Consider the following 20,237-nt stretch of genomic DNA (forward strand, 5'->3'; position numbering starts at 1 on the left):
GGCTATGCATCTATTACATGCTTGCTTGTGTGGTTGTTATGCTATTATTTGATGTACTATTTTATTGTAGAATAAAAAGAGATTTAATAGGGTCTAAGAGTGATTCACACTTTAAGTTGTTTATGACTAAAGGCTTTTAGTTGGATTTTAAAGGAGTTTCATGTTTTAAAGGGTTATAAACAAACCATTAGATGGTCACTATTTGTTTTGAGACAAGCTTGTCATTTTTGGTGTTGTAAGATTCAATGACATAAATAATCCTTCTTTTAGGGTGAAATGATACATCATTGCATAAAAAAAGGGAACCTATGTTGTTTTTATGATTTTCTATAAGTCTTTTAATGTTTGGTTAGGAGGAAAAGAAGTTTGTTTAATTTGGCTAAATAAACTTACCTAAGTGTTCGCTTAGTTAGGACTTGGTGAAATTCTTCTAATTGGTTATGTGAATTTCGTAATGAGAACTCTTTAAAGAGACTTGAGGGTTTTTGGCTAATTTTAAGATGAAAGACGCAATAATCTTTTGGTCAAGTGATGAAAATTTAGAGTTTGGGTCTGGATAGATAAATCATCTATTTGATTGAGTTAAATAAGTGGGCATTGGTTTTGAAGCCAAAAGAAAAAGATATGACTCAATTGATTGTTTTAAATGAGCTAATATTGGCTTTGTAGCCAAATGATAAAGAGCTTATATTTGGAGGCAAGGTTACTAGGACTTATTTCTAAGCTGGGAGAAGTATTCCAAGAAAACAGTGAATTGCTTGTATGTCTGTTCCGTTGCATTAATTCTCATCCATGGCTTCAATGTGTGATGTAAGCATGGCCGCCCCCACTTTTTAATTAAGATGATTTGGGAGATGGATGCTGGCTGTTTGGTTTCCGCTCCCTGCTTTTCCGGTTCCCCTTGCTGGTTGTTCGATTCCTTCTCTTGGCTATCCCGGTTCCCCTTGCTGGTTGTTCGGTTCTTGCTCTTGGCTGTCCCAGTTCCCTTGCTGTGGCTGTTCGGGTGGGGGTCCAAACAGTGCCTTTATTGCTTCTTTTTCTTTCCTTTTGGTTGGCTGTGGTGGGCGGCTGAACATGGCTGTCGGCCTCCCTTTTCTATCATATTTATAGGGGAGTTTTGGGCTGTTTTAGAGGATGAAATGTGATGATTTTTGGAGAAGAAACCTGAGGGTTTTCTCTAGCTTGCGAGCTAGCTTCTTTTCCCTTTCCCCTCTATTATTTCGTCTTAGAACTTCTAATCTATTTATTATCTCCACAAGTTACCATTCCATTGTATCTTTCTTCTCAGAAGTTGTAAGGCTTGATTAGTCATATGGTATTGTTGTGTCCTTTTATTTTAAGTTGTATTGTGTGCTTATTTTAAGTTTGTAATGTCAATGGAAAGGAAGATGTATAGTTGTTTTTTGCAATCTTAGTTTTCTTATAAATTTGGTTGCATTAAATTGGTATCAGAGCTTAGGTTTTGTGTCTTCCTTCCTATTTCAAAAAAATAAAAAAAAAATTATTGTCCCTCATCAACAAATGGAGGATCCAAATCAAGAAGAAGTCGAATATGAACTTAGTAAAAATCAACCAAGTGATCTTGAAGTCCCAATTCCATCCAACAAATGGGTCCCATCCCAAGGAAACTCTACCGATCCACTCCAGAATGAGATTTACAAAATTCAAGAAAAAATATGCTTTTGTGCAGAAAAAATATGAGATTAAGAAGATTGAGCTTCTAGTCGAGTTTAATCAAGAAAAGAAGATGATCGAAAAGAAGTACGCTGCTTTTATTCGGGAGTCGGATATGGCTCAGTCTGCGCTTGATGGATGTTCTAAAATCATCTCATCATGGGATGAGACTCTCAACCAAGGGAGATTTGATGTAAGCACGGCTGCCCCCCTTTTTAATTAAGATGATTTGGGGGATGGATGCTGGCTGTTTGGTTACCACTCACTGCTTTTCCGGTTCCCCTTGCTAGTTGTTCGGTTCCTGCTCTTGGCTGTCCCAGCTCCCCTTGTCGGCTGTTCGGTTCCTGCTCTTGGCTGTTCCGGTTCCCTTATTGTGGCTGTTCAGGTGGGGGTCCAAATGGTGCCTTTATTGCTTCTTTTTCTCTCCTTTTGGTTGGCTGTAGTGGGCGACTGAACATGGCTATTGGCCTCCCTTTTCTATCCTATTTATAGGAGAGTTTTTGGCTATTTTAGAAGATGAAATGTGATGATTTTTGGAGAAGAAATCTGAGGATTTTTTCTAGGCGAGCTATCTTCTTTTACCTTTACCCTCTATTATTTCGTCTCAGAACTTTTAATCTATTTCTTCTTTCCACTAGTTGCCATTCCTTTGTATCTTTCTTCTCAAAAGTTGTAAGGCTTGATTAGTCATATGGTATTGTTGTGTCCTTTTATTTTAAGTTGTATTGTGTGCTTATTTTAAGTTTGTAATGTCAATGGTAAGGAAGACATATAGTTGTTTTTTGCAATCTTAGTTTTTCTCAAAATTTTGGTTGCATTAATGTGTCAATAGAGCTGTAGTTTCTTTGATGCTGACTTATGTTCATTGCAGAACATCAATGCTGTGTTGTATGCTTTTTACCACACCCTTTTAATTTTCAAATCGTGAAGCTAAAATATTTTTGTGTTGTTAATATGGCGCAAAGAGGCTTTAATAGATAAAGGCACTTGACCAACTAAATTGGTCTGATTTGGATTTTATTTAATTTCTGGTGTAATGCTAAAATTTTATTGCATTTTTTGCAGTTTTGGTCATGTAAACTATGAAGACCCTCACTTCAACGTTGGCTTACCAGTCTTTACCATTCATGGAAATCATGATGATCCAGCTGGAGTGGTATTGTAAAAGCATTAGCGACAAACATATTCTTATTATTAAATGGCATGAAATCAGTATTTTCTGACTCATTAAGGCATGCTAACCTCAATATCAAAGATTGTATGATGCAAACCTATTTGGTTTATTAGAAACCTTCATCTTGTCGATTTCTGTCTTTTAATATGGTTTCAGAAGTATCTATTTTACATGCTATGTTGGACCTCTATTCATAATAGATTCTATAAAATACGACCAATAATTAAATTCAATGGATAAATGATCATATTGCCTTTATGATGCGAGCAAAAATTTGGGAAAAGCCCCAAATTTTTGCAAGCAAGAGAATTTCTCTTCCTAGGATAAGAAGATACAGAAAATACCCAAAAAGCCATTTTTATAATTTAAAAACAACACTTACAACTTTGACTTACAAACGACACATAAACAAACATAAAAATACACCTAAAGTTGCTTTTCCTTTGCTTGAGAAGAAGGATACAAGTGAAATGGTACTTGTGGAGAGAAAGAGGCAAGAAGTCCAAGACGAAGATAGGAGAAGCTCACAAGCCTTCCCAAGTAGTAGTAGAAGAAGAAGAGGAACAAGCTCGCAAGCTTTTTCAAAAACCCTCAGGTTTTATCCAAAAATACCATTTTTTATCATCCTTTTCAAGCCTCAAAACTTCTCTAATTTATAGGTAAAAGGAAGAAGCCAAACAGCCACAGCACCTCCAACCAAATGCAATCAGATTTGGGGAAATGTAAGGCCAAAGGACACCAAATGAAAGGCCAAAAGACAGCAAAACAGCAGCATAAATTCTGCACAAAAAACAGGGAGAGAAGCTATGGAAAACCCAACCAGCAGCCACGGGAAGCCCAGCCAGCAAGGGACCCGAAGAGCCAGCACAGGAAATAGGGCAAGCTTCACGGGAAAACAACCAAGGAATCAAACCAAGAGGGGTTGACCACGGGAACAGCAACAGCCAGCAGAAACCAAGAAGTCAAAGGGGAAAGGCAACATTATGAGCTGAATTCTACACCAAATAATGAACTAAACTTCAGGTCATAATGAGCTAACCCACAACTCAAACTTTAATGAGCGAGAACCAACTAGAACTCAACTTTTTAGCACAAAACCAAACAGCCAAAGCCAACCCAAGAGCAGCCAAGGGCCCAAACAGAGAAACAACAAGCAGCCCAATGACAAAAGCTAAAAGGTAGCAAGCAGCCCAAAGCTTGCCTACATCAATTCTCCCCTACTTAAAAAAAGCTCATCTCCTGATGAGGAAATTTTAGATTTTGCCCGAGGAGATAAAAGAGACATTTCAAGCTCTTGAATTTTTACTTCATACCTTTTTAGAATTTCTTCTCGTTCACGCTTGAATTGATCTTATAAAATTTTCTTTTTCTTCATATACTTCTCCGTACACAGATGTAACTTCATTTGAAGCTTGTATAGTTCATTTTGAGTGGCGTTAATTGAACTTCCTTCTATTGGAACCCATCTGTCCAATGGAATGTTTTCTTCATAATCTTGTGGATTGCATTCTTCAATCTCTGGCTCATCTTCATTTTGTTTTTTCATTTTTTTTATGAACACAAAAAGACAAACACTAAATAAACTACTTAGGAAGACACAAAACAAGACTCACTAGCAAAAACAAACTGGGATTTGCTAACCTGCTTTGATACCAAATTGATGCGAGCAAAAATTTGGGAAGGGCCCCAAATTTTTGCAAGCAAAACAAGACTTTCCTAGAAAATACTCAAAAAGACCCTTTTATAATTTAATAAAAGACTTACAAACGACACATAAACAACTTACAAACTTTGACATAACATTAAACACCTAAAGTTGCATTCCATCTGTTGCTTTGAGAAGAAGGATACATGTGGGGTGGTCACTTGCGGCGAGAAGGAGGTTAGAAGACTAGACGAAATGTAAGAGAAGCTCGCAAGCCCTCCCAAGAACTAGAAGAAGAAGTGGAACAAGCTCTCAAGCTTTTCCAAGAAAACCATTAGTTTTTTCATTCCAAAAATCACATATCCATCCTTTTCAAGCCTCAAAACATCTCTAATTTATAGGCAAAAGGAAGAAGCCAAACAACCACAACACCTCCAACCAAATCCAATCAGATTTGGGGAAATGAAAGGCCAAAAGACAGCAAAACAGCCAACAGAATTTCTGCACAGAAAATAGGGAAACAAGCCATGGAAAACCCCACCAGCAGCCACGGGAAGCCCAGCCAGCAAGGGACCCGAAGAGCCAGCACAGGAAACAGAGCATCATTTCACGGGAAAAACAGTCAGGAGGGGAAAACCGAGAGGGAGGACCACGGGAATAGCAACAACCAGCAGAAACTGAAAAGACAAGGGGAAGGTAAGGCTTTATGAGCTGATTTTTACACCAATTAATGAACTAAACATCAGCTCATAATGAGCTAACCAACAACTCAACAATTAATGAGTTAGACTTAAGTAGAACCCAATTTTTAAGCTTAACACCAAACAGCCAAAGACCCAATCCGAGAGCAGCCAAGGCTCCAAAGAGAGAAATAGCAAGCAGCCCAAGGACAAAACCAAGAGGTAGTAAGTAGCCCAAAGCTTGCTACATCACTTTAACAATTAAAATAAAGACAAATAAAAAAAATGTAATATTAATTCAACAATTGCTATGAGCTGAAAAATTATTGTTCTTATGCTACTTCATTTCTCCCAAGGGCAAAGAGCTCTACCATGGAGAGTTTGATAAAGAAGGGATAAACTTGCCACTTTATTTTTGGAAGAAAAATGAAAGGTTTTCTATTATTGTGTCAAAGTAGTAAAATACAATCTAAAAAAAAGGACAGGGGAATAATCCTCGAATAATGCATAGATAAATGAGCCACTTTGTTTTAGAGATTTACAATGCAATATATATATTTTAGATTTTTGTGAAAAATAAGTATATATATTAAAAGTAATATGTTGCCAAATTTTTAATCAAACTACAAAAATTCAGACAACCTTTTTTTGAAGTAGAACTACTATATAAATGGATCTCCATGGTCTTTTAGGATTTTGAGTTAATATTAAGGTTTTATTTTTTCTTTTGCCGGGTTTTAAATGTTATTAGGGTATAGAGGGTGGGTTCAATAAGAGAGTGAGGTGGTCTGATGTGATATGATTTTCATGAATTTAGTTTAGAAAAGAGTTTCATATAATCTTTTATTCTTGTAGATTTTTGTAAACTTGTTAGAAAGAAAGATAATTAGAAAGAATGATGAGGGGCCAATAGTGTGATAGTATGGGTAAAAGAAGATAGTGGCTTGGGTAGGATAGAAGGCAGGCTTGAATCATTCTTTTATTAAGAAAAATGGGTAATATAGAATCAACAATAATCATATGCTTGAACATACATGTTACAGAGCATTGAATGCTAACCAATATAACAAAACATAAAATAATTTTGATGAGAAATTAATGAGATAAATTAAAATATTGGAGTAAACTTGTTAGAAAGAAAGATAATTACAAAGTATACTTCAGTACTTAGGGTTTGATAAGTATGGTTTAGGTTCTATTTGATGTGGGTTGTATAGGTTAATTGTGTATAAATACATCCATTATGGTTGTCTACAGCTTAGAGATAAACAAATAATAGCACATACAATCGCAAATTTCATGGATTGATTGAAGTTGATCTTCATCATAATTACTGATCATTTTATTTAATTTTCGACCATGATTTCTAGAATGATGTTGAGAGGCACAATGAAAAATTTGCAGAAGTCTTAATGGAGAAATAGTGAGAAAAGGGGGAATTAGATACACATGTTAAAAGAGGTGAGGAGAAATGTGCCACCCCTCATTTCATTTCATAATCTTAAGTGGGCTTATATATGACCTCTTGGACCATTATTTATAATAGAAGATCTTATAAGATAAAACTAATAATCAAAATTATTCAAAACAATTATCAGCTGACCAGATTACCCTTTGAAATTAAAAGAAAGACTAATAAAAATGAATGATGTAAGAAAGATATGGTATTTTATTACTGTCTAGTGGAATTATTATTTTGTCTTTTTAGGCTTGATTTAGTATTTTTTAGTTGTCAAGGGTAATTTGACCATTTGTCAGTTAATAAGGATAAATAGTATGTTCTAATTTTGGTATTATCTTGTTGTAGCTTCAATTATAAGTAGAGGTTCAAAGGGTCATGTAAAGGTATAATACAATTATTAAATGAAATGATGCTAGGCATGCTTCATCCCCCCTTAGGCTGGACTGGATTCCATCTCATCTTCTCTCTCTTCTTCATTCAATTCTTCAATGCTGACACAATTCTTTCACTAATTCTCTCAGCATCAATTAATATAAGAGCCCATTATTATTCTAGAAATCATCATCAACCATTCAAAAATATGATAAATGTTGTGATGAAGATCAGTTTGATTGAATGCATGAAATTTTCATTGATTTTGTGCTTTTGGGCTTCCATTTGTAATTCTAGATCACCATATAGTAGATGCATTCTTTTCACATGTGCCTTCTACCCAAGCCACCTCAAACTAAATTTAAGCCAATTTCACCAAACCCTAAGCTCTCTGATATGCTTGGCCTTTTTTATCCCGTCTAATGGCTATTTTTGGTGTTGTGTGTTTGTCACTCCATCTTCCATGATTTGTATGTTTAATGGACTGATTATGACAACACACTTCAGATTTCTTTACAAGCAATGGTTTCAATTTTCCTTTTACCTACCTGAGCGCCTATGTTTTTTGCTATAATAGTCATTATTATAAACCCCTCATCTGCCTCCCTCATCCTCTCTCTCTAAAAATTCCAAAATAATTTCCAAGAAAATGGGTTATTTTAAAAATTTTCTTAAATTAAATTCGAGTTAATCTTATTCCTCCTAACTTCTACGAAATCATAAAAAACTTGGATTCAAAGTATTTCATATCCATCCTTACTATCCCTCCACACTCTCGCATGCATGTTTTTCAATTCCATTCTCAGGAAAAAGAACTTAGGTTCATCCTATCCCTTTTTCTCTCTTTATTCTTCACCCTCATCCCAAAAATAGAGAATCCGACTCCGCTTCTCTCTTCCAGAATTCACTTCTTTCCCTCTTTCCTTGACATCATCTAAAACCTTAAACCTAAACAAACAAAGACAACAAAAACCTATTGTTAACTGTAAACCGTAACCTAGTATATAGCCTCAAACCCTGAAGTTGAACACGAGCTAGGTTGTTTAAAAAAATATATATGAAGAAAGAATGATGCATGAATCTTCTTCATCTACCTTAGCAATTTTACTTATGGTCTAAATTTTCCTGAAGTTTCTGTAGTTTGATAAATAATTTTGGAATGCATCACTTCTCAAAGATGTTTGAATGCTTCTATATTATCGATGGTTTGATGCTTCAATGTATGTGTTGCAGATGATAGTGTTTATTCCAATTGTCTATTTCTACCGGAAGAAGGTGGTTCATTCGTCGCATCTTCTTTGGGATATGTCTCCTGTGTCCCTCTTTGCATAATTGGTTTTACTACTTGGGCACTTTGTTAGAAGACTTTCAATTGTTCCTGTACAACATTTGAACTCTCTGGAGTAAAGTTATTTGCACCCTAGGAGGAATAATATATCATAAGCATGGTTATTTGTCATGTCATAGCAGCCTATTTTGAGTTATTATTGTATTTATTTTATTAGTCATTATTTAGTCTTTATTTCAATTTTCAAGGGCAATATGGTCATTTTTCAATTGTTTAGAATAAATTATTTTATTGGTTTTATCCTGTACAATCTTCTATCATAACTAGAGGTCTAAGGGTCATAAAAACAAACAAGTATTGAATTGTTGACCCATACACATCCAAACACGCGTAAAAGGAGCAAAATTGATGAATTAAGCAACAAGCGTGTCGACGCGGCTCGTCACTTAAAAGGTCAAACAATCTCCGATTGCCAAACAGACTTCACTGTTTCAATCAGGACGTCGAATTAGCCTAAGTGGGAATCCTTCACAGTCAAATCAGACGAGATCGGTCCATAGGGATGACCGACACCCAAAATTGGTGTGCGACGTCGCCCAAATGACGTCTGATCGCAAAACGGATTTCGCTGTTGCGTCCGGAACATCATCAACACACAAAAATACTATCAACTCATTCAATTGTAGTCGTCCGACAAAATCAGCAAAAATCCCAAGGCAATGCACGCAGATTAAGGAAATTGACGTGCGATGTCGCCCAAACGAAGTTTGATCGCAAAACAGATTTTGCTGCTGCGTCTGGAACGTCTTTAATACTAAAAAAATCACTGTCAATTTGATCAATTAAAGTCAGGCTAGGGGATCGGAGCGGATCTCAAGGCAATGACGCGTAAATCGATAAAATTGATGCGCGATGTTGTCTGAATGACTTCCGATAGCAAAACGGACTTCGCCGCCGTATTCAGAACATCGACATTACCCAAAATCAGCTATAATATTGCCTGATGAAGTTCAAGCGGCAAATCAAGTTGCGTGCGAATCGAGAAAATTACTTGCAAATTGAGACATTTCAAGAAATTGACTTTTAGCTTCCATTGCAAAATAATAATAATAATTTATTAGTATTCTTATTAATTTAATAAGAAATCAATCAATCCGAAATTCAAATCAAAATTAATGTGAATCAGACTAACCTTGTATTGTCTATGGATAATCCCCTAAAAGTTGTTGAAACTCTGCAAATCAGCCGCTCTCTGGATTTTCGGCCTCGATCGAAGGCTTGCTGCGGCGATTAAAACAAAGTCAAATGAAACTCCTTGCTTCTGCTCCTATTCGACCTGAACTCAATCCAACAACCCCGTCTACCTACACCCGTCGGCCACAGCTTCTTCTTCCTTCACGAACTTCCATCCGTAGCTCTCCGACATTTCTCCCTGTCAAAGCCGAACTCTACCTCCTCAAACAAGACCTCTCCGTTTCTTCCTGCCGTTGAGATCTACCTCAAGACCAATCCAACTGTCAAAAGCCCTCACCCATCCGATTCCCTTCGCACGCAAGCAACTCTGTTGATCTCCACAGACTCCAGCTGACTCGTACACGACCGACCTCAATCCCGGCTCCGACCACCAACACCCCATCAGACCATAGCCAGCTTGTCCTCCAGTGCCGGTTCACGCCCTGCCGACGTCCTCCTTCAACCCCAACAACCACCTCCACTCTAAGCCGCAATCTCCTGCTGTAAAGCTTGCCAAACCTACACTTAATCGCTTCTCCATTGTGTCTAATCCTCTGCTCAGCCAGGCATAGCTTCATGACAGCCTCTCCGTCCCAAAACAACGGCTAGGATCCTTGCTTTGCTGGTTCTATCTTGCTAGTACAAGAATAAAGCTTCACTGCTTTTTTCCACTTACCTTTCATGTGAGCCTTTATCTGCCTCATTCAAACAACTTTCAACTCCTCCAATCAACCAGCCCCTTCACACCATTTCCTAAAATCAAGGCCCATTCATTTCGAAAGCCCACTCACAATCCCCTCCTCCAAACAACCACTTCAATCATAAGTCCCACCAAATCAGCCCACTCCAAACACTTAAATGACAACTTTGATTACTCAGATAAAAATCAAATGCAAACATGCTAGCATGGGACCTGTAATTAGCATAATGACTTGTTCATGGGCAAAGAGACTCATAATGTGCCAATAATCCACCTACAAGCGTATACAGGGAAGTTATGGAGAGCATTCAAATGAACAATAATGATCAGTTTGTAAGCAAAGACCAAAAACTTGCAGTGAACATGGACATTCATAAGTGCATGAAGGAGATAAGTAATGAATAACATAACTGGCTTACGAGCATACGACACATCCAAAAGTCCACTTATTACTTACAAAAATCCTCGAAGGTTGTAACATTCTTCCAACCAACATCAGCTAATTGACAAATGAAAGCTGCAGTTTTGTTTTTTTTTGTTTTTTGACAAATAAAGGTTGCAGCTCCCTGCAAATACTAAAATTTAATATGTGGCGAACGTAATGACCTGCCAGTCAATGTACATGAGAAAGTTAATGATGCTTGTAATAAAATGTCTTGTAACCATCATCAGAATACAAGCGAGCATATTCAACCTTACAAGCAACAATCAACAATGATTAATGAGTATGTGTGATCTAATTAGAAGTAGATGCACAAGAATAACATGATGAGCATTAAAAATCATGTACGAATGATAGTGGCATTCACATCAATCTTGCAAGCTGATATACAAGTAGCAAAGGGGCTATAATACACACACAGAACTGCTCACGAATGGTAATGAGAGACATGCATCGATTGCAACGACACCCTCACAGTCAATCACCATCAAATATCTGACGAATACATGAGGTCCTGACAGTTTGTGCAACATATTGCCTACAAGCAAGATCAAAAAGACCTTCAACAAATACAAATACCTACGGATCACTGTAGGGGACCCTTAGTGTATACAATACATTATATGCAAGTAAATACAGAAAGAGCCGCAATGCAATTGAGAGAAGCACCTGTGGGCAGATGCCGAGGGACTTCAACAAATGCAATAATTCGCAATTAGCAACAATACACAATTGAATATATTAGCTTATGAGGATAATGCTAGATGTGTTGGAAGCATGGAGGTTACCCTACAAATATATCTAGGAGGATCACAACAAAAGCAATGATATACCCATGGATATGATATTGAAGATATATGACGACCATAACAAGTTCCCCTACAGTTAATACGAATTAGCAAGTAAGTAGCTAAACATATGTAACAGTGGTGATCAACATTCAATCATAGCAAAGATGCCCATAGACAACGTGCAGAAGATGAAATTAAATTTGCAAACGCCACACCACCGGATCTGCAACATCCATGTAAGTAGACAAAAGACGTTTACAAATCATCAAATGAGACCCAACGCATCACAACGTTACACCATTGGACCCACAACATTCATATAAGCGGGAAGAAGGCGTTTACCGGCTTCTACATTGAGCGCTGTGCACACCCAAATACTGGTCATTCGCATAACTGATCAGCGCCAAACATTAAAAATGTCCTCACACCTGCACTGCCAAACATTAAAAATGTCCTCACACCTGCACTGCAATATGCATAAACACAAATACAAAAATGCACATGCAAGCACATTAACTTGTATACATGTAAGAATATACACCTGTATGGGCCTCGATGAGCCTGTTATGGGTACACTTGATATCTGAGGATGCTGCGCGGGTCAAATGATAAATTTAAGTTCAAGCTCGATCCTTCTATGCGAGTATACAGGAGTCGACACAGCTCGAACTATCAAATAAGTATGCGGTCACGGCATCGACTGAGGTATTTATTTTATACATTCATATTAGGCCTTCAAGATTTATAACAAAGAAAATTCATTGGCAAAGGCATAAAGATGACAATGAACCCAATCCTCTGTTAGCAATTAAGATAAAGTCGATAAGGTTTGACTGATAATTATAAAAATGCCTCCTAATATCACGAACTAGCCCGGTTAGCCCAAATTAACGGGGCGAGAACTGACGATCGTATGGTAGTTATAAAAACTTTCATTTTAACATTTCAACATCAATAACCTCAATATTCATACAACTTCAAATACTAAAAGAGCCACTAAACATCTATTTCAATCATTGTTATTACATAAAAAATAAACAATCTCTCATAAACATAAAACAAAGCTATTGCAGTAGTCCATAACACACAAACTAATCCATTACATAATATAATCATAAGAACCTGTTTCTTGCACTGCTCTACGCTGGTATGTAACAGGTCTATCAGCCATCAGTCTTTAGCATGTTCTTCTGAAAAGTATTCCCACAAACAGGGATGAGCTAATGCTCAGTAGGTAATAAATATTTCTATTAAAAATATAAAGCAGGGAATAAGAAATATTATGCATGTTACTGTGGGCTCCGAAAATTCGGCCTCGGCCTCCGCTCGCTTTTCTTATTCGTCGAGGGAGTTTTAACGAACTAAGTTCCGAGGTAAATTTTGGAAGGCAGATGGGTTTGTAGATAAGACACTACCCAGAGATTTCGCCCTCATTTTGTGAGGACTTTATATAAAGCAAGGAATAAGAAATATTATGCATGTTACTTTCATATGACATTGCTGAAATTATTATCAGAAGAAATTACAATAAAAGTCATAAATTTACCTTTGGGTATGCATATTCTGTATGACATCCTAAATGTTCAATTTTTATTAATCTTTACATATAACCATAACTTTCTCAAATTTTTTATAACTTTTCCTTTAATTCTTATATGCATAGAAGTATAAATTACTTAGTTTTAGTTTTATACATCCGCCTCGAAAGTATCATTATTTTTATACTGATCAGGTACATAATCAAATTTGGCCAGACATTTCATTTCATTTACTCCAAAGAGTCTTTTATCAATTGCTCCGAAAAGTTCTTTACCATTTGGTACTCTGGATTATCATACACATTCAATCATTCAATGCTTATCATAAAAATATTAAATCATTCATGAGTTCATATATGCTTATCTAATATTGTGTCATGCTCATTGTATTGCTCTCACAAAATTTTACATGCTAACACTCAAATAAATTAAAAAGGGAACACATGCTTGCTGCAGTATGAATTGTAAATAAATAACATGTAACTTTCAACTAAAAGAAAATATTAAAGCATATGAAATTTTAGCATTTAAAAAAGAAAACTTATGAAATTAAAAGAGAGATGAATACCTACCTCAAACTCAATATAAACCTTCTAAATAACATGTAACTCCACCCCCCTTGCGTTCGGCTAAGAGGCATGTATGAGAATGAAAGGGACTGAATAGATTTCGGTCCCTTAAGGGCTTGGATGGTTATGGGAGAGTCCAAAGACCTAAATGCCCCCTTTCATAATTCATTTTCATATAAAAAAAGAAAGGGCTATTTAGTCATTTTCAATTTAGGAGACTTTTATGTTTTTTTTTTAACTTCCAAACTATGCAAAATTTCCTTTAAGTCCTTTATATGAATTTGATCGAAATTTAATTTACTATTTTATAAAATTAATTTCGTCGAATCCGACGACTTTGAAAATTCGTCTTATTTTGTTGCAGCGCATCGAAATGCATGCAATGCTTACGATCGACATTTTTTTGGGTTTTACACCTAAATACTTTGAAGAGCGTGCTATGGGTACACACGCGACATCTGAGGATGCTGCGCAGGTCAAATGATAAATTTAAGTTCGAGCCTGATCCTTCTATGCGAGTAGATAGGAGTCGACATAGCTCAAACGATCAAATAAATATATGGTCACGACGTTGATCGAGATATTTGTTTTAATATGTTCATATTAGGCCTTAAAAGTATACAGTTGACAACGAACTCGATCCCCTGTCACCAAGTTGATAGGGCCGACAAGGTTCAATTCATAAATGAAAATTGCCTTTAAACATCCTGATGATGGCCGTGTTAAATGTTTATCTCAATCGGAGGGACCACAAACATCCTAGCAAATGCTTCCCAAATGCCCATAAAAACCCAAAATTCAAAAATCCAAAAAATACCAAATATTATAATATTTAAAAATTGAAATAAATTATTAAACGTTTAAAGCAAAATCCATCCATCATCTGCAATAGTTTGCTGATTTGGACAAGTTTGAAAATATACTTCAGCTCATAAAGAGCTTGTGTTTGATCGAAAATATCACTAGGATTCATTCTCAATCCGTCTCTTACAAGCAAGGACGTGACATATGTCCTCTAATTGACAGTTTTGCTGCCAAATGGCATTGCAGGCAAACTGTTATTATCGGGGCCCTGAACCGGCTGGTTGGCCGTCAAATGACACCACTAAATTACGGTCATCGCCAGAGTCCGTATGCTCCCCAATGACATTAAATCATTGAGCAATGAATCAATAGTATATAATCGATAGGGCACAAAACCCTTTATTAACTAAGGTGAATTCAAAATTGACCTCTTAGATAAATATTCGCCCCAGGTCTACAAAGTACCCTTGCACGAAGCAAACCATGGCTGCCGACAAGGATATTTTTGTCAGGTTAGGTTGACTACCTTCTCTGACTAAGTAGATCAAGGATCACGATGGCCTAGGATGACGGAACCATGGGATCTTACTCGTGTCCATCATCACTCCCCCCACCATCCATTTTAAGTGCAAGATGGTGAAATTTCTATTTTAAATATTAAATTTTCAGAACAAAAACCCATGTTGCAACTAGACGCCATATAACACGTAATTCTACTATAGAAAGTTCTCTCTCGTGATCGGGAGGGGTAATTAATTATAGGGGCTTGCGCCTATAGGAAACTAGAACTCAAATCATAAAGTCCTCGCCAAATGAGGGCGAAATCTTTGCTTGTATTTTATTTCAATTCCAATTTACCTTCTGAAAATTTACCTTAGAACCTAATTTGTTAAAACTCTCCCGAGAGCAAGGGAGGCCGGGGTGTAAATTTTTGGAGCCCACATGAATAAAATAATGGTTGGCATATTTCTCCTTTTTTAGATTGTGTAATTGATTATCTTCTCTTTATTTTTCTCTAACTCTCTAGGAATTCTTCGGGGCTCTTACAAATCTTTTGATGTGTTTCTGTACATTTGTAATGTATAAAGGAAGAAAATTAAACTTTATATCTGTTGGTTCCCTGAAGCTACTGCTTGAGATATTCAGAAAGTGCCAATTTAATTTAAGGCAATATTTTCATGAGTTAAATTATCATTAGTTGCTATTTGAATTGACGGTTTGAAAAGCTAAGCTAGTTACTAAATTGAATCCATTTTTTATCTGATTTATTGAACACTTCTTATCAAAATGATCAGTTGCAGCTGAAATAGGTTTAACCTGCAGATGCTAGGATTAGATCCAATGAGGTGTGCCACCCTTTGTTTTAAAAAGACATATTTGTTGAAGAGCATATTTGAAGCGTTATTTGAATCCATATTCATGCAATATTATGGAGCATCTTCATGATCAAGATTTCTAGTTGTTGTTTGTAGACTGCTGGGTTGAGTACCGTCCTTTTTGATGGGCATTTACATTGGGTGATTAATTTTGAAATATTTATTTTCGGTGCCATCATTTGTTTATGCGAACCTTTATTCAGGATTTAATTTCCTAAATATCTAAAATGGCGATTCCTTAATATTTAACCATCTTCTTTGGTATTATATGACATCAATGTTTTCTCATCTGACAGGATAACCTTTCTGCCATTGATATTCTTTCTGCAAGTAATCTTGTAAACTATTTTGGTAAAATGATCCTTGGTGGCTCTGGAGTTGGTCAGATAACACTCTATCCTATACTTATAAGGAAGGTGAGTCTATTTATTTATATTTCATGTATTGAAATATCTCTGATTGGTATCGTCTTGAATGCTAGGGTACAACATCTGTAGCTTTGTATGGTCTTGGAAATATCAGAGATGAGAGACTTAACAGGATGTTTCAGGTGTTCTACTGTTCTCCAAAGAATATTACTGCATAATCAAATTGTCCCATATGTTAACAATTTTATTCTTTAGACACCACATGCAATTCAGTGGATGCGGCCAGAACCTCAAGAGGGCTGTCCAGTGTTTGATTGGTTCAACATTCTGGTTCTTCACCAAAATAGGTTTTATGCTGTTTTACAGAAAGCCGAAGTTTTTTTTCTTTATCATTGTAGAACTAAGTTGGTTTTGATATGAATATCTTGTCATTCACCCTTACTAATACGGTCTGCAGAATCAAAACAAATCCAAAAAATGCAGTTAATGAACATTTCTTGCCACGATTTCTAGATTTTATTGTGTGGGGGCATGAACATGAATGCCTTGTTGATCCACAGGTATTTTCATATAGAAACTTTGATTTAAAAACTTGTCTGATGCTATAACTCATACGTCATGTTCTTGCAGGAAGTTCCAGGAATGGGTTTTCATATCAGTCAGCCTGGTTCGTCTGTTGCAACATCTCTAATTGATGGCGAAGCAAAGCCCAAGCATGTACTTCTCATGGAAATCAAGGTGATTCTAGGTTTTTCGTAGACTCTGACTTCCAATCATTGATCCACCCTTCTTCATTCCAAATGAAAAGATTCACAACTCTTTGTAATCATATTGAAAGGCATTCTATATTCAGGGAAGTCAGTACAGACCAACAAAGATTCCTTTGAAGTCAGTTAGACCTTTTGAATATGCTGAGGTAAGTAATGAACTTGATGAGGATCAGTAGTTATGCATTGAATTGTTTTTGTATATTAATCTTGCACTGCAGGTTGTTTTAAAAGATGAAGCTGATGTTGATCCCAATGATCAAGCATCGGTTCTTGAACATTTAGACAAAGTTGTAAGTGCTCTTCCATTTTTATTAATTTCACTGTTTTAACTTTAAAAAATTCGTTAATCTTATAAGCCTAATTTCTATAGGTGAGAAATCTGATTGAAAGAAATAGTAGAACGGCTGTTAGCAGGTCAGAGCTTAAGCTTCCTTTGATTCGGTTAAAGGTATGCTTCATAATATATATATATATATATATATATATACTTCTTTTCCCGAGCTTGCAAATGAAAGAAATGATGCTGCACATTTGTTTCCATTTTTTATTGATGTTTTATGATTGCATACTTCCCTTTTCCCCATTCTGTATATGTATATATTTTAAAAATCTCGTTCTCATTTTCTGTCCCTTGGATCTTATAGCATTTTCTTGGTTTGACGTCAAAACTGTTGATAAATTACAGGTGGACTACTCTGGATTTACGACTATAAATCCACAAAGATTTGGCCAAAAGTATGTGGGAAAGGTACTATAATCTGTTTTAATACAAGTTGACCGTAATGTCATTTCCATTTTGATATCTTTCAATAATGAATGCATGGAGAATATTTTAATGTAACATTCCAAGAGCTTTTATTTGTTTACAATTCGCACGTACATTAGCCTATTCCTAATTTCTATCTTAGAAGCCTTTTATGATGTGGATATAAATTTAAAATTCTAATTTCGACATGGATGTTGGAGTTATTTTTTTAGATGTTATATTTTATTAGGATTGTGTGGGCTCCGAAAATTCCATTTTTAGATTATGTGATCCCGGCCTCTCTGCGCCATAGGTTTATTTTTCTTTTAAAATGTTTGTGTGACGATGACGATAGAGAGTTTTAACGAGATAAGGTTCCGGGGGAATTTTCAGAAGGCAGATTGGGTTTTAGATTAGATACTACCCAGAGATTTCGCCCTCATTTTGTGAGGACTTTTTGATCTGAGTTCTGGTTTCCTATAGGCGCAAGCCCCTATAGTTAATTACCCCTCCTGATAACATGAGAGAACTTTCGATTAAGGCTAGTCGTTAAAAGGGTCGAATAGGTTATAAACCTATCGTATAATAGCAATAATTCTAGGATTAAATTTTGAATTTGAAAGTTTGAAATTTGGAATTTATCACCACAAACTTAAAACTGATGGTGGGGGGAATGAAGACGAGCTCGATCAAGATCCCATGGTTCCGTCATCCCGGGCTTCATATTCCCTGGTCTACTTAGTCAGAGGAGGTAGTCGACCCAACCTGACAGAAGGCACCTTGTCGGCAGCCATGGGTTGCTTTGTCCAAGAATACTTTGTAGACCTGGGTTGGTGTTTGTCTAAGGGAATATATCTGAATCCACCTTAGCTAACATAGGGCTTTATGCCTATCAGATATGCCCTATGATTCATAACTCAAGGGTTTGACGCCTTTAGGGAACATACGGGCTTTGGCCGTGATCGTAATATAATGGTGCCATTTCGCGGCAAAACCACTCGATCAGAGGGCACGTGCCACGTCCCTATTGGCAAGAGACTATTTGAGGATGAATCGTAGTGACACACCCGACACACGGTTGCGGGAGGTAGATGATTTTTTAAGTTTTAAGTTTTCAGTTGATAGATTTTTATTTCAAGAATTTGAACTTTTGTTTGATTTGAGATTTGACCCCTCCGGTTGAGATTTTCTGTCAACGTGGCCATCATCGGGGTGATATTAAGGTCACTTATATTTTGTAGGATTTTTGGGAGGCATTTTATGATTCAAGTCATGTCAACTCCGATCCTTTCAAGGAGGAGGATGAAACTTGAATATTAGACCCACGCAGCATTCTCGAATTGTCAGATTTGGGACTTAGCTGTGACGATTGGAGCACATGCGGGTAGATTTAGTTTAAGGGATCACATTTAATGCATAAGAGGCATTTTAAAATATTTAAATATGATCCATTTAATCAAGTGATTTCATTTAACAACGGCCCAGGATTTCATTTAAGGGCCTACGAACGCCTTCTGTCCGCTTGTACACATGTTACGGATTCGGTGGTGTTTTAAAAATTAAGGCTTGAGTTGTGATATGTAAAAGATGTGTTGTTCAATTTATTCAAGCTTATCGTATCATCTACTATAGCTTGTAAGGGATTTTTATGCAAAAGACATTTAGAAGATCGTATCTTCTATTATCTTTTATAGATCAATTGATCCATCCTATACAAGAGAAGGAATAAAGTGACCCAATGGATACGATTCAATATTTCACTTACTCTATATGTCATTATAACCCCGAGTAAACATCATCAATTATCTATGATTTCCCTTTCAAAGAAGTCATGATGTATTGTAGTAGCATGAGATTTTCCAAAGAACTTTTATAAGGGAATCTAGAGAAGTCTTTCGTTGCAAGATATCAAACGACAGTTAAATGTCAAATGCTCTATTATTATATGTATTTCAAGAAATTGGAATATGTAGGATTTATTCAACCTATCCACATAAAGATTATTCCTTTTAAAAAGATTCAATCATATGAGATAAATTAAATACTAATTGTTTTCCAATTTGTTGTGTACCCATTGATATATGGTAACATTATTAATCCCTTCCAATATGAGAAATTCATGATTTTATAGTGGGCTAAATGTGAGATGGTGCATATTTTCAACATTTAAATATCAAACTTTCAAATTCAAACCATTTTTAAATCCTAACCATCTGCTATTAATGCCAGATAACACAATTTCACGTATTGATCAGACTAGCCTTAATCGAAAGTTCTCTCTCGTGATCAGGAGGGGTAATTACTATAGGGGCTTGCGCCTATAGGAAACAGAACTCAGATCATAAAGTCCTCGCAAAATGAGGGCGAAATCTCTGGGTAGTGTCTTATCTACAAACTCATAATGACCTTCCAAAATTTACTTCGGAACTATTCAAGTTAAACTCTCGTCGCCGAATAAAAAGAAAAAAAGCGAGTTGGAGGTCGGGGCCGAATTTTTCCGGAGCCCACCATCTTGCAATCAAACTGGTTATCAGAACTACAGTTTGCCTTAATTTTATATGTAGGTCGTTTTGAAATGAAGCTCAATTAAATCCTCTCCCCCAAAA

The 20,237-nt window shown here is 36.2% G+C and overlaps 1 protein-coding gene across 4 annotated transcripts in view; it reads left to right on the plus strand.

Moving 5' to 3' along the window:
* Positions 1 to 20,237, plus strand: part of LOC110111411 (double-strand break repair protein MRE11) — a 56,329-nt gene that overhangs the window by 22,612 nt on the left and 13,480 nt on the right. For 3 of the 4 annotated variants that reach the window (XM_020843275.2, XM_028700609.1, XM_028700610.1), the window contains 11 exons: positions 2,740 to 2,830; positions 8,241 to 8,282; positions 16,045 to 16,164; positions 16,230 to 16,298; positions 16,372 to 16,463; positions 16,574 to 16,676; positions 16,747 to 16,854; positions 16,970 to 17,032; positions 17,105 to 17,176; positions 17,257 to 17,334; positions 17,572 to 17,634. In XM_020843275.2, coding sequence (XP_020698934.1) covers positions 2,740 to 2,830; positions 8,241 to 8,282; positions 16,045 to 16,164; positions 16,230 to 16,298; positions 16,372 to 16,463; positions 16,574 to 16,676; positions 16,747 to 16,854; positions 16,970 to 17,032; positions 17,105 to 17,176; positions 17,257 to 17,334; positions 17,572 to 17,634 — 901 coding nt within the window. The remainder of the gene's footprint in view (positions 1 to 2,739; positions 2,831 to 8,240; positions 8,283 to 16,044; positions 16,165 to 16,229; positions 16,299 to 16,371; positions 16,464 to 16,573; positions 16,677 to 16,746; positions 16,855 to 16,969; positions 17,033 to 17,104; positions 17,177 to 17,256; positions 17,335 to 17,571; positions 17,635 to 20,237) is intronic. The other variant, XM_020843276.2, reaches the window with a different exon arrangement.

The sequence above is a fragment of the Dendrobium catenatum genome, unplaced genomic scaffold, assembly GCF_001605985.2.
Source record: "Dendrobium catenatum unplaced genomic scaffold, ASM160598v2 fragScaff_scaffold_134, whole genome shotgun sequence".
Taxonomy (NCBI): Eukaryota; Viridiplantae; Streptophyta; class Magnoliopsida; order Asparagales; family Orchidaceae; genus Dendrobium; species Dendrobium catenatum.